General features: G+C 40.5%; 1 protein-coding gene across 1 annotated transcript; it reads right to left on the bottom strand.

Moving 5' to 3' along the window:
* Window positions 1-1,234: 1,234 nt before the first annotated feature.
* On the bottom strand, window positions 1,235-6,766 carry LOC123727130 (uncharacterized). Its single transcript, XM_045695243.2, has 5 exons — window positions 5,134-6,766; window positions 4,170-4,438; window positions 3,909-4,074; window positions 1,866-2,144; window positions 1,235-1,743 (listed from the first exon to the last, which is right to left on the bottom strand). Exons 1-5 carry the CDS (start codon window positions 5,178-5,180, stop codon window positions 1,626-1,628), a joined length of 879 nt encoding a protein of 292 aa, XP_045551199.1. The 5' UTR covers window positions 5,181-6,766; the 3' UTR covers window positions 1,235-1,625.
* Between the last annotated feature and the right edge of the window lie 6,687 nt (window positions 6,767-13,453).

The raw sequence follows: 13,453 nt of genomic DNA, 5'->3' as shown, positions 1-13,453 counted from the left end.
CAATGGCCAGTGGAACATTTCCATAAAGGAAGGCTGTAATGCTGTTGTCCAGTCACTGGGCAACTGGAACAGCAGATGGTCATCTTCCCTTCCACTAATATCACACCAGCTAGCCGTGGTGGGGGGGACCTCAGGCACCAGTCTCACACCTATCATGCACTGCAACTCTACCCCGATTTGGTTTGACTTTGATTTCCAATAGGCATCAGTTTAAAACGGATAGCAGAAAAATATGCAATAAAATAATCTCTGAACTATAGATCAATGCTGTGCAGTTCTAATGCAGCGGATTAAACAGGAGACCATTAATTGGCATAAGTGAGAGACAGACAGTAGGGAGCATAGTGAGACAGTACCAACTATAACAAGACAGTGTATGAGGGAGACACTAACTGAGCAAAACTGCTCATTGCAAGAAGTAGTGGAAAGGTCAGCTCTAAAATAAAGAACAGAAAACAGGAAGGTTTTATATCCTGTTGATTGGTTGGCCCAAGCACGCACTGTAAAACTATATTGGAGAACATAGCCTACTTGCCACATAAGACCGACCGGCTCAAAGCAATCTTAAGTAGCAAAATTTGAAACTGTGTTTTTACATTGGATAAAAGTAGAGATCCAGAGCTACAAAATGGTATATCTACACTGCATTTTTGAGGAAAAATGAATTTTAAAGATGAGAAACTTGTAAGCTCATTTTTGAGAAAATGGTCTTTGAATAATTTGGTACCTACTGGGGAGCTCTCCTTTGTCTACAAACATTCAGCATTGTTCACACCCTCTTAAGCCAGCCCCGCCCATCTCTTTAAGGATTCACATGTGAGGTCATGTGCTAAACAGTGAGTAGTGCAGTAAAGATTAAGACAAAAAAGAGGTAAAAGTAGTAGCCTACAATAAGGAAAAATTCCAGTTAAACAGAAAGTGTCCAGATAAAATATTTTATAAATATTAGATGACGCTTACCCAGACACATTTGTCTAAATTGATGGGTCATGTGAAAGAAATGCTATAACCCCCAGCGGTGGAAAAACGGTGGAAAAAGCACAAAATTGTCATACTTGAGTAAAAGTAAAGATAGCTTAAAAGAAAATTACTCAAGTGAAAGTCACCCATTAAAACACTACTTGAGTAAAAGTCTAAAAGTATTTGGTTTTAAAAATACTTAAGTATCAAAATTAAAAGTATAAATCATTTCAAAATCCTTATATTAATAAACCAAACGGCACAATTTTATGTTTATTTTTTTATTACGTGATTTACAAACAAAGGACTTGTGTTTAGTGAGTCTGCCAGATCAGATGCAGTAGGGATGGTCGGGGATGTTCTATTGATTAGTGTGTGAATTAAAAAAAAATTCCTGTCAAAATGTAGCGAGTACCATTCGGTGTCAGGGAAAATGTATGGATTAAAAAAATACATATTTTTTTCAGAATGTAGTGAAGTAAAAGTAAAATATGACTGGTCCATCCGAACCATGCATGAACAAGGGAATCTATATTCGGAGAGCCTGTTTCTGTCCTGCCCTTGACTTTGGTGCAGGGCATGTGACGTCCATAGCCTCTTCATAACAAAACTCCCTTATCTTCTCAAAAAGATGTTTGTCTAGCTGTGTCCAGTCCAGGTGGTGCTTATACAGGCAGACCATCTATGGGAGGAAGGATGTCAGCATTGCACAACAGCTGAAACCTGGTCCTGACTGAGTCCGAACGCTCCTTGGCGACAACACCAGGCTCCAGAACATCGAAGCTATAAAACAGGAAATAACAAAATAAATTGAGAAGACATTACAACCTTGCACAACATCAATTCACCTCCCAAGTTTAGATAAAAATAATAACCTCATACAATGCAATGATAATGATATTCACCTGAAGTGCTGGTACTGTTTGATCTGTAGCAGCAGCCTGAAGTACAGAGTCAGGTGTTGTTGCCAGCAATAGCTTTCCACCAGCACGGTACCATCTTCCAGTCCAACCAGCTGTGGGATGTTGACCCCTGTCAGAGTGCTGTCCTTCACTTTGCTGGACAACATGCCTTCATCAATCAAGTAGTTGACTTGTTGTGGTATTCCTTCACAGCAGACACCAAACAACCCACACTTGTGAGGAGTTAAGAAGTAGATGGGACCTGGCTGCAGGCTAGTGCACCTGCAAACAACAAAAGAACATTAAGATAAATTACAATTAATTGTCTCACCCCTGTCAGTCTGTCTTTACACTGCTCAGTGAAAGGTATTTGCCTTATATATACACAATTGAAGTCGGAAGTTTACATTCACTTAGGTTGGAGTCATAAAACTCGTTTTTCAACCACTTCACAAATTTCTTGTTAACAAACTATAGTGTTGGCAAGTCAGTTAGGACATCTACTTTGTGCATGACACAATACATTTTTCCAACAATTGTTTACAGACAGATTATTTCACTTATAATTCACTGTATCACAATTCCAGTGGGTCAGAAGTTTACATACACTAAGTTGTCTGTGCCTTTAAACAGCTTGGAAAATTCCAGAAAATTATGTCATGGCTTTAGAAGCTTCTGATAGGCTAATTGACATCATTTGAGTCAATTGGAGGTGTACATATGGATGTATTTTAAGGCCTACCTTCAAACTCGGTGCCTCTTTGATTGACATGGGAAAATCTAAAGAAATCAGCCAAGACCTCAGAAAAAGAATTGTAGACCTCTAGAAGTCTGGTTCGTCATTGGGAGCAATTTCCAAATGCCTGAAGGTACCACGTTAATCTGTACAAACAATAGTACACAAGTATAAACACTGTGGGACCACGCAGCTGTCATACCGCTCAGGAAGGAGACTGTCTCCTAGAGATGAATGTTCTTTGGTGCGAAAAATGCAAATCAATCCCAGAACAACAGCAAAGGACCTTGTGAAGATGCTGGAGGAAACAGGTACAAAAGTATCTATATCCACAGTAAAACGAGTCCTACATTGACATAGCCTGAAATGCCGCTCAGCAAGGAAGAAGCCACTGCTCCAAAACCACCATAAAAAAGACAGACAACAGTTTGCAACTGCACATGGGGACAAAGATTGTTGAAGAAATGTCCTCTGGTCTGATGAAACAAAAATAGAACTGTTTGGCCATAATGACCATCGTTATGTTTGGAGGAAAAAGGGGGAGGCTTGCAAGCCGAAGAACACCATTCCAACCGTGAAGAACGGGGGTGGCAGCATCATGTTGTGGGGGTGCTTTGCTGCAGGAGGGACTGGTGCACTTCACAAAATAGATGGCATCATAAGGAAGTAAAATTATGTGGATATGTTGAAGCAACATCTCAAGACATCAGACAGGAAGTTAAAGCTTGGTCTTCCAAATGGACAATGCCACCAAGCATATTTCCAATATTGTGGAAAATGGCTTTAGGATAACAAAGTCAAGGTATTGGAGTGGCCATCACAACACCCTGACCTCAATCCCATAGAAAATGTGTGGGCAGAACTGAAAAAGCGTGTGCGAGCAAGGAGACCTACAAACCTGACTCAGTTACACCAGCTCTGTCAGGAGGAATGGGCCAAAATTCTCCCAACTTATTGTGGGAAGCTTGTGGAAGGCTACCTGAAACGTTTGACCCAAGGTAAACAATTTAAAGGCAATGCTACCAAATACTAATGGAGTGTATGTAAACTCCTGATCCATTGGGAATGTGATGAAATAAATTATTCTCTCTACTATTATTCTGACATTTCACGTTCTTAAAATAAAGTGGTGATTCTGACAGGGAATTTTTACTAGGATTTAATGTCAGTAATTGTGAAAAACGGAGTTTAAATGTATTTGGCTAAGGTGTATGTAAACTTCCGACTTCAACTGTATATATTTTTTTGGAGTGTACACCAATCTATTCATCTACGTCCTTAATCAGTATGAAGGAGGAAATGTTGCTTACTTGTTGAGCAAAATCAAAGCTGCAATGCATCCTAATGTCTTTTCTTGCTGGTTCAGTACGGGCCCCCAGAGACAACTGGGCTTGAGATGTGGGGCAGTGCTTGAGATGTGGGGCAGCAATTTTCCCCACAGATTCCTGAAGGAAGGCAGCCCGACTACACGTACCTCTGTAAAATACAGAAATAATGTGAGATCAATGAAAGTAGTGCCAATCATGTTGGAGGTCAATTAAATAATCAAAACGTGTTTATGCTTTACATACCAAGTGTTGTCATTGATTCCTTGTACAGATGCCACACTGCTGCTTTTGTCACATGGGGTGGCAGCAGCTTTCCACCTAAGTGTTTGTGTGGGTGGCGTCCTGGTAATACTATTGCATTATCCTCTGCGTAGTTGTTGATGAAGTTCACCACTCGCTGCAAGTCCTCATGCTTCAGGTGTAACCTGTGCTTGCTTGGGCCAGCTCTCTTTCTGATGGGAGGCATTAGACCATTCTCCTTGTATGACCAGTGGAGGAGAGTCAGGCGTGTTCTACTGATGCCGAATGACAAATTCCAGGTACAAATATTTTAGCATTATTATGCAATAGATGCCAAATGGTATTCTGAGATATCACTACACACAGTTCATACACATAATGTTAGCTAGGAAGCCAGTCATCGAATGTCAGCTAGCTAGCTAACAGCAAGCTTTAACTTGGGGTCTTTTGTTTCGACATGTAGCTAGCTAGCTAAACAATGAACCATAATCCTAATCCATAGAGTACTAGCAATACAAACCGATTGGCATAGCTAGCTAAAGCTAACCAAATAGGTTCAATGTTAGCTAGTTAACATTAGGCTATAACTAGCAATGCGAAATGGCATTCTGAGATATCACTACACACAGTTCATACACGTAATGTTAGCTAGCTAGCCAGCCATCTATCTAACGTCAACTAACGTTAGCGAACTAACAGCAAGCTTTAACTTGGGGTCTTTTTGTTGAGACATGTAACGTTAACTAGCTAGCTAAACAATGAACTATAATCCCAATCCATAAAGTACTAGCAATACAAACTGATTGTCATAACTAGCTAAAGTTAACCAAATAGGTTCAATGTTAGCTAGCAAGCCAGCCATTGAACTTCAGCTAGCTAGATAACAACATGCTTAAACTTGCAATGGAAACAACTTTCTTACAAAATTAGAAACATATAATATCTGAAACTGTAGCTAGACTCTTACCCGTATACATGGATGAAAGCTTCACAGCGTACTGCAACCCCTTTCATTAAATAAGACGTCCAGTGTCATTTCTGTTTAGTTTGCACAGACATTCCACGGATTTCAACACTCGGTCAACTTCTTTCATGACAACAACACTGTTGATCGCCGTTTCTTCCCCATCACTGTCATCAGAAGACTCTACAAATGTCTTCTTCAAAAAAAATTTAACCTACATTAGGGATTTCCTCATCATCTGATTCCTTTTCAGAGTCAGAGAGAATCAACATGGCACGATCGTCCTCCAGGAAGTAGTCCATCACAACCTTTTCCCACTGACGTTTGTCGATAGTGCCTGATAAATTCAGGGAAGCAATGTTATTGAGAGCAGTAGCAGCATATTTGCAGTTCTCCATGGCTAACGTTATATAAAAAAAAAAAAAAACTGCAGTAGAAAGGAACATCTACGCATAACGAGCAGCTCATTTTATAGACAAGATGCTACACCACAGACCAATCTGAAACGCATCTCTCGGCATGTCCAGCCCACTCATTATCTCAGCCAATCATGGCTAGCGGGAAGGTTCCTGACTTTTTCTTTGGCTAAACCAACTAGGCTCATAATTCAACAACTTTATTCATATTTACAGATGGCATAAAAGTTTATTAGTAAGGTACATGAAAGTTCACATGTTTGAGAAGGCATTTCTGCCCAAAAAATGCATTTCAATAAAACATTTTTTTACATTCAAACGGCTCTCCTGGGAAGTTGTGACTTGCGACATACACCTAGTTTCCTGAAACAGTCAAATATTTAAGCGCACGTGTGTGAGAGTGAGAGAGAATGTGTGTGTTTACTGTATCTGTTGAGATGCTTTCCCCCCCACAGCTCCTCTGCATATGCTTAGTCAAAAGAATGTGCACGTCAGAAGGCATATGTGGGGTGGCTTACCCATAAGAGTCATCTTACATAAATAAAGACCTTATTGGCCGTTGCAGGCCCACAGATGGGGAGAGAAATGTGAACTATTTGGAGCGGCACACAAACAACTGCAATGAATGAATGGGGCCTCTGTGTGTGTGTGTGTGTAGGAAAACATGTTCGGTGCAGGGAGTTACATCACAGTGGAGGTATGGAACAGAGGGGCAGAGAGAGCAAGAGAGTTTGGGCAGGGCCAGGGAGGGAGGTTCAATCTGAAACATTGTTCTACCATTACCTGCAAAGACTAACCTCAAGTTGTTTTCTTCTTTTCTGTCATTCCATTTTTTCTCTCTCCCCCTCTTCTGTCACTCTATTCCTATTTCCATCTTCTCTTCATCCCCTCTTTTTTTCAGTCTCTTTCTCTTCTTCTTTGATACATTTCTTCCTTACCCTCAACTCTCTGATTATTGTTTTTGTCAAATGAGACAGCTAGTGGAATGTGGTTGAAGCGCAGTCCAACGCAACTGAGGCAGGGCGCCAGACATACCATTTAGTCGCATTTTGTGACCCTTTGACTTGGCTGTGCAAGTAAAAAATTGTATTGCCACGTTCTACCTGTTCACCTCAATCAAAACGTCCTATTGTTGGGGCGGATAAAAGCACAAATAGAAAAGTGCATTATCCTCATGGTTCCTGTAATAAATAAAAAAACTGTCTGCCCCTGCCACTGTGCCTGCCTTGTTTCGCTGGGGCCATCTGTTGTAATGAGCGAGCCTCTCAAACGCTTTCTCCCCCTCGTGTGCGCCTCGTGATTGTATAACATTTCAAAATGCAATTGCAGCAAAAAAACAAATAGTTGTCCATATTAAAGAGAGAGGGCAACTTTCTGTAGAGATAATTTTAATTGTCAACGATCATTATTGAGCTCAAAGTACAGCGTTTTACAATCAAGATATCTGATATGGCTTTGAAATACGGAGCGTGAAGATGAAGGCAAATCCATCTCTGTTGAACAAAAAATAAATCTGAAAATTCTGGAGCACTATTTTGACAGTAACATAACAAAAATTATCTAATTGTCAAACCAAAATTCATGACAATCACTGGATTAGGTTGCATTTCAAAATATATACACATTCTATTACACTTCTTAATAAAGCATTGTGAATAACTTTACAATGAGATGATAAGATGATGACTCAAATGTATTATATTGTGTGATGCTGTGAGCTGGTGCCACCAACTGGAAAAGTTAGTGTCACCAGTGCCATCAGGGGAAAATTGTATTCTGGAGCCTTGCCATAAGTGTCAACACGTTAGACATCCCAGTCATTGAGAACCAATGGTTTGACTCAAATATGTGTATCCCTTAAATAACTCCTCCTACCACCTGTCAAAAGAAACCATTGACAGTGTTCAACTTAACACCAATGCATGGTGGGAAATATCCATTGAACTTGAGTGAGCTAGCTTGTCAGCAGACCCCCTTTTTTTCCACATCAGAAAAACTGATTCCCTGAAAAGCAAATTGATCTACATTACAATAAGTAGCCTTCTTCTTAAAGTGGAGAATAACAACAGTTGCCAGCTTCTCTGGTTGTACAACAAAATATAAGAACAATTCTTTTTTTATTTGACAGACCAGAAAGACTTACAGTGCCTTCAGAAATTATTCACACAACTTTACTTTTTCCACATTTTGTTGTGTTACAGCTTAAAAAATTGATTAAATGTAAATGGTTTTGTCACTGGCCTACACACAATACCCCATAACGTCAAAGTGGAATATATATATATTTTTTAACAAATTAATAAAAAATTAAAAGCTGAAATGTCTTGAGTCAGTAAGTATTGAACCCCTTTGTTATGGCAAGCCTAAATACATTCAGGAGTAAAAACAAGTGCTTAACAAGTCACCTAAGTTGCATGGACTCACTGTGTATTCAATAATAGTGTTTAACATTATTTTTGAATGACTACCACATCTCTGTATCTCACACACACAATTATTTTGAAGGTCCCTCAGTCGAGCAGAATTTCAAACACAGATTCAACCACAAAGACGAGGGGGGTTTTCCAATGCCTCGCAAAGAAGGGCACCTATTGGTAGATGGTAAAAAAAAGCAGACATCGAATATCCCTTTTGAGAATGGTGACGTTATTAATTACAATTTGGATCGTGTATCAATATGCCCAGTCACTACAAAGATACAGGCGTCCTTCCTAACTCAGTTGCCTGAGAGGAAGGAAACCGCTGTGATAGGAGAAAACTGAGGATGGATCAACAACATTCTAGCTACTCCACAATACTAACCTAATTGACAGTGAAAAGATGGAAGCCTGTACAGAATAAAAAATATTCCCAAACATGCGTTCTGTTTGCAACAAGGCACTAAAGTAATACTGAAAAAAATTGTGGCAAAGCAATTACGTTTTTGTCCTGAACACAAAAAAGTGTTTTGTTTTGAGCAAACCCAATACCAGACATTGCGGAGTACCACTCTCCATATTGTCAAGCATAGTGGTGGCTGCATCATGTTATGGGTATGCTTGTATTCATTAAGGACTGGGGAGTTTTTCGTGATAAAAAAGAAACGGAATGGAGCTAAGCACAGGCACAATCCTAGAGGAAAACCTGGTTCAGTCTGATTTCCACCAGACACTGGGAGATTAATTCAACTTTCAGAAGGATAATAACCTTAAACACAAGGCCACATCTACACTGGAGTGGCTTATCAAGAAGACAGTGAATGTTCCTGACTGTCCAAGTTACAGGTTTGACTTAAATCTACTTGAAAATCTATGGCATAACCTGAAATTGACCTCTAGCAATGATCAACAACTATTTTGACAGAGCTTGAGGAATTTTAACAATTTTGGCAAATGTTGCACAATCCAGATATGGAAAGCTCATAGAGACTTACCAAGAAAGACTCACAGCTGTAATCACTAACAACGGTGCTTCTACAAAGTATTGACTCAGGGGTGTGAATACCTATGTAAATTATATATTTCTGTATTTAATTTTCAATACATTTGTTAACATTTCGAAAAACATGTTTTCAATTTGCCATTATGGGGTATTGTGTGTAGACTGGTGAGAAAAAAAAATAATATTTAATCAATTTTGAGATTAGACTGTAACAACAAATGTGGAATAAGTCAAAAAGTTTATGAATACTTTCTGAAGGCACTGTAACAGGGCTGTACATTTTACCATCCCTCCTCTTCTCGCTCTTTCACTCCCTCTTCCCACTCCCTCGCTTTCTCCTTTAGGGCGCTGTACGACTCTCTTCACACAGGGCTTTAAATAACATGTCCTCAGACTCACAGAGCGAGGGAGTGAGAGAGAGCTAGAGGGGGAAGAAAGAGAGCAAAGGGGGGTTATGTTTTTTTCCTCCCTGCTGACTTTGCTTCAGTTTGATAAATAGCAGGCCTCCTCAAAGCACCAGATGCCCAGGCTCAAACCCCTGCCAATTCCCCAGAAAAATAATATATAAAAAAACAGCCCTCCACAGCTGTCCCACAAAGTGCCTGCAGCAGGGAATACAACACTGTCTGGATAAAAAAACAGGCCCACTTCAACCCTGCTATCCAAACCCCACCCCAAACCAGCACCAGTCAGAGTAGACCTCAATCCCCAGACTCACATGAAAGTTTGGCCCCCATACAGAGGACATGGATTTTAGTTCAAGTTCAAGGTTATTCTGGGTCTTTCTTTTGTGCTATCTTTAACTTAACAAAACTGTCTGACATCAAGCTCTACCCACACACTAACACTCCTATAACTAAGTAATTGTACAGTTGGCTCAATATAGAAACAAGTGTAGAAAACAAGAAAATATGTTTTCCACACATTTCAGCAAACATGAACACTGTTTTCCAGCGACTAGGAATTGTATTTTCAGCGAGGAGCCTGTTTTAAGGGTGTTTAGTGTTTTGTGGTCTGTGCAGGAGAATGTTTGCTCTGAGGTAGTGTTGTGCAAGTTGTGTTTGAGTTTAGGACCTGGTTTGTGGGCTGAGTAGGAGGGTGTTTGGGGACAAACAGAAAATTGTGAGAGTTTGTCAGAGAAAATGTTTGTTTAGGAGAGTGTTGGTAAAACCAGCACAAAGACCACATCTCCCCCCTTTCCCGTTCTCTCTTTCTCACTTATTTCTCTCTATCAGTCTCTCACATGGTGCTTGTCTCCCATACTCTTGTTTTTCTCTCTCTCCATCCCTCTCTTTGCACATTTATTTTTGTTCCCTCCTCCTCTGTTTCTCTCTCTTAACAGAGATAGCGCAGGCCTCCGTCTGCTCTGAGCAGGCCAGGGTGGTGACTGACATGGAATGAGCTATTTAAACACACAAACGATCTACAGTAGAGACTAGGATGACTGTCCAGTCACTGTGTCTACGTCTGTGTGTGTCATGTCGTGTGCCATTCTGTGTATGTATGTGTGTATGCATGTCTGTTTACAGTATCAGTGTCTTGTTGATGTTTAAGTTTGGCAGCCAAGCACATGTTTATGTGGTCCACATGTAGGTGGAAAATAAAGGCCAGCAGATGGTAGCTGTATTAGAAAGGTGTGTGGAGCCATAGAATTAGATATGTTCTAAGGATGGTCCTTTATGTACAGTACCAGTCAAAAATTTGGACACACCTACCCATTCAAGGGTTTTTCTTTATTTGTACTATTTTCTACATTGTAGAATAATAGTGAAGACATCAACACTATGAAATAACACATATCACTAAGCACAAACCAGGTGGGATGGCATATTGCTGCAGAATTCTGTGGTAGCCATGTTGGTTAAGTGTCCCTTGAATTCAAAATAAATAAATCACAGACAGTGTCACCAGCAACGCACCACAACACTATCACACATTTACCTCCATGCATGACGGTGGGACCCAAACATGCAGAGATCATCCATTCACATAATCTGCGTCTCACAAAGACACGGCAGCTGGAACCAAAAATGTCACATTTGGACCAAAAGACCGATTTCCACCAGTCTAATGTCCATTAATTCTGTTTTTTGGCCCAAGCAAGTCTCTTCTTCTTATTGGTGTCCTTTGGTAGTGGTTTCTTTGCAGCAATTCGACCATGAAGGCCTGATTCACAAAGTCTCCTCTAAACAGTTGATGTTGAGATATGTCTGTTACTTGAACTCTGTGAAGCATTTATTTGGGCTGCAATTTCTGGTAACTCCATTGAACTTATCCTCTGCATCAGAGGTAACTCTGGGTCTTCCATTCCTGTGGCGGTCCCCATGAGAGCCAGTTTCATAGCACTTGATGGTTTTTGGGACTGCACTTTTCAAAAGTTCTTGAAATTTTCCATATTGACTGACCTTCATGTCTTAAAATTATGATGGAGTGTAATTTCGCTTTGCTTATTTGAGCTGTTCTTGCCATAATATGGACTTGGTCTTTTACTAAATAGGGCTAACTTCTGTATACCATTCCTACCTTGTCACAGCTCAACTGATTGGCTCAAAGGCATTAAAGGAAAAAGATTCCACAAATTAACTTTTAACAAGGCACACCTGTTAATTGAAATGCATTCTAGGAGACTACCTCATGAAGCTGTTTGAGAGAATGCCAAGAGTGTGGAAAGCTGTCATCAAGGCAAAGGGTGGCTATTTGAAGAATCTCAAATGTAAAATATATTTTAATTTCTTTAACTCTTTTTTGGTTACTACATGATTCCATGTGTGTTATTTCATAGTTTTGATGTCATCACTATTATTTTACAAAGTAGAAAATAGTAAAAATAAAGAAAAACCCTGGAATGAGTTGGTGTTAGAAAACCTTTGACCGGTAGTGTACAGTACATGTTTCAAGCAGACCACCATAGTTCCTGTGTCCAAGAAAGCGAAGGTAACCTGCCTAAATGACTACGGCCCCGTATCAACCATGTTGGTAGCCATGAAGTGCTTTGAAAGGCTGGTCATGGCTCACATCAACACCATCATCCTGGAAACCCTAGACCCACTCCAATTCGCATACCGCCCCAACAGATCACGCAGTCTCAATCGCACTTCACACTGCCCTTTCCCAACTGGACAGGGTGGGAATGCTGTTCATTGACTACAGCTCAGTGTTCAGAAACATAGTGCCCACAACAAACACCTGCCTCTGCAACAGGATCCTGGAATTCATGACAGGCCACTCCCAGGTGGTAAGGGTAGGCAACACTGCCACACTGATCCTCAACACGGGGTCCCCTCAGGGGTGCATGCTTTGTCCCCTCCTGTACTCCCTGTTCACCCACGACTGCGTGGCCAAGCACGACTCCAACACCATCATTAAGTTTGGCAGTGTGGTGCCGGGACAACAACAACCTCTCCCTCAGCGTGAGCAAGACAAAGGAGATGATCTTGGACTACAGGAAACACGTCCCCATTTACATCAACGGGGCTGTAGTGGAGCTGGTCGAGAGTTTGTCAAGTACCTTGGTGTCCACATCAACAACAAACTATCATGGTCCAAACACACCAAGACAGTTGTGAAGAGGGCATGATAACACATTTTCCCCCTCAGGAGACTGAAAAGATTTGGCATGGGTCCCCAGATCCTCAAAAAGATCTACAGCTGTACCTTCCGCAGCATCCTGACCAGTTCCACCACTCCCTGGTATGGCAACTGCTCGGCATCCTACCATAAGGCACTACAGAGGGTAGTGCATACGGCCCTTACTGCTATCCAGGACCTATATACTAGGCGGTGTCAGAGGAAGGCCCAACATTTTTTCAAAGATTCAAGTCACCCAAGTTATAGACTGTTCTCTCTGCTACCGCATGGCAAGCAGTACCGGAACGCCAAGTTCAGGTCCAAAAGGCTCCTTAACAGCTTCTACCTCCAAGCCATAAGACTGTCGAACAATTAATCAAATGGCCATCCGGACTATTTACATTTATGACCCCCCCCCCCCCTCCTCCCTTTGTTTTTACACTGCTACTACTAGCTGTGTATTATCTATGCATAGTCATTTTACCTCTACCTACATGTACAAATTACCTTGACTAAGCTGTACCCCGCACATTGACTCGGTACCGGTACACCCTGTATATAGCTTCCATATTGTTATTTTATTGTGTTACTTTATTTTATACCTCAGATTATTTATTAAATATTTTCTTAACTATTTCTTCAACTGCATTGTTCTTTAAGGGCTTGTAAGTAAGGGCTTGTATTCGGCGCATGTGACAACATTTGATTTGAATGTCAAACTGGGATTATTTTTTTTTATATATACATTAAAAATGAAAAGCTGAAATGTCTTGAGTCAATAAGTATTCAACCTCTTTGTTATGGCAAGCCTAAATAAGTTCAGAAGTAAAAATGTGCTTAAGTTGTGCTTAAGTTGCATGAACTCACTCTGTGTGTAATAATAGTGTTTAACATGATTTTTGAATAACTACCACATCTCT

The sequence above is a fragment of the Salmo salar genome, chromosome 15 (assembly GCF_965601325.2).
Source record: "Salmo salar chromosome 15, fSalSal1, whole genome shotgun sequence".
NCBI classification, from domain to species: domain Eukaryota; kingdom Metazoa; phylum Chordata; class Actinopteri; order Salmoniformes; family Salmonidae; genus Salmo; species Salmo salar.
This window is presented reverse-complemented; position numbering and strand designations above follow the sequence as displayed.

Bases quoted from the DNA above. Each gene is read 5' to 3' on its own strand.
- LOC123727130 (XM_045695243.2), bottom strand. From the start codon at position 5,180: ATGAAAGGGGTTGCAGTACGCTGTGAAGCTTTCATCCATGTATACGG. The intron at 4,439-5,133 runs GTAAGAGTCTAG...CGGCATCAGTAG, and splicing joins GCTTTCATCCATGTATACGG to AACACGCCTGACTCTCCTCC. The intron at 2,145-3,908 runs GTAAGCAACATT...TGTTGTTTGCAG, and splicing joins GCTTTGATTTTGCTCAACAA to GTGCACTAGCCTGCAGCCAG.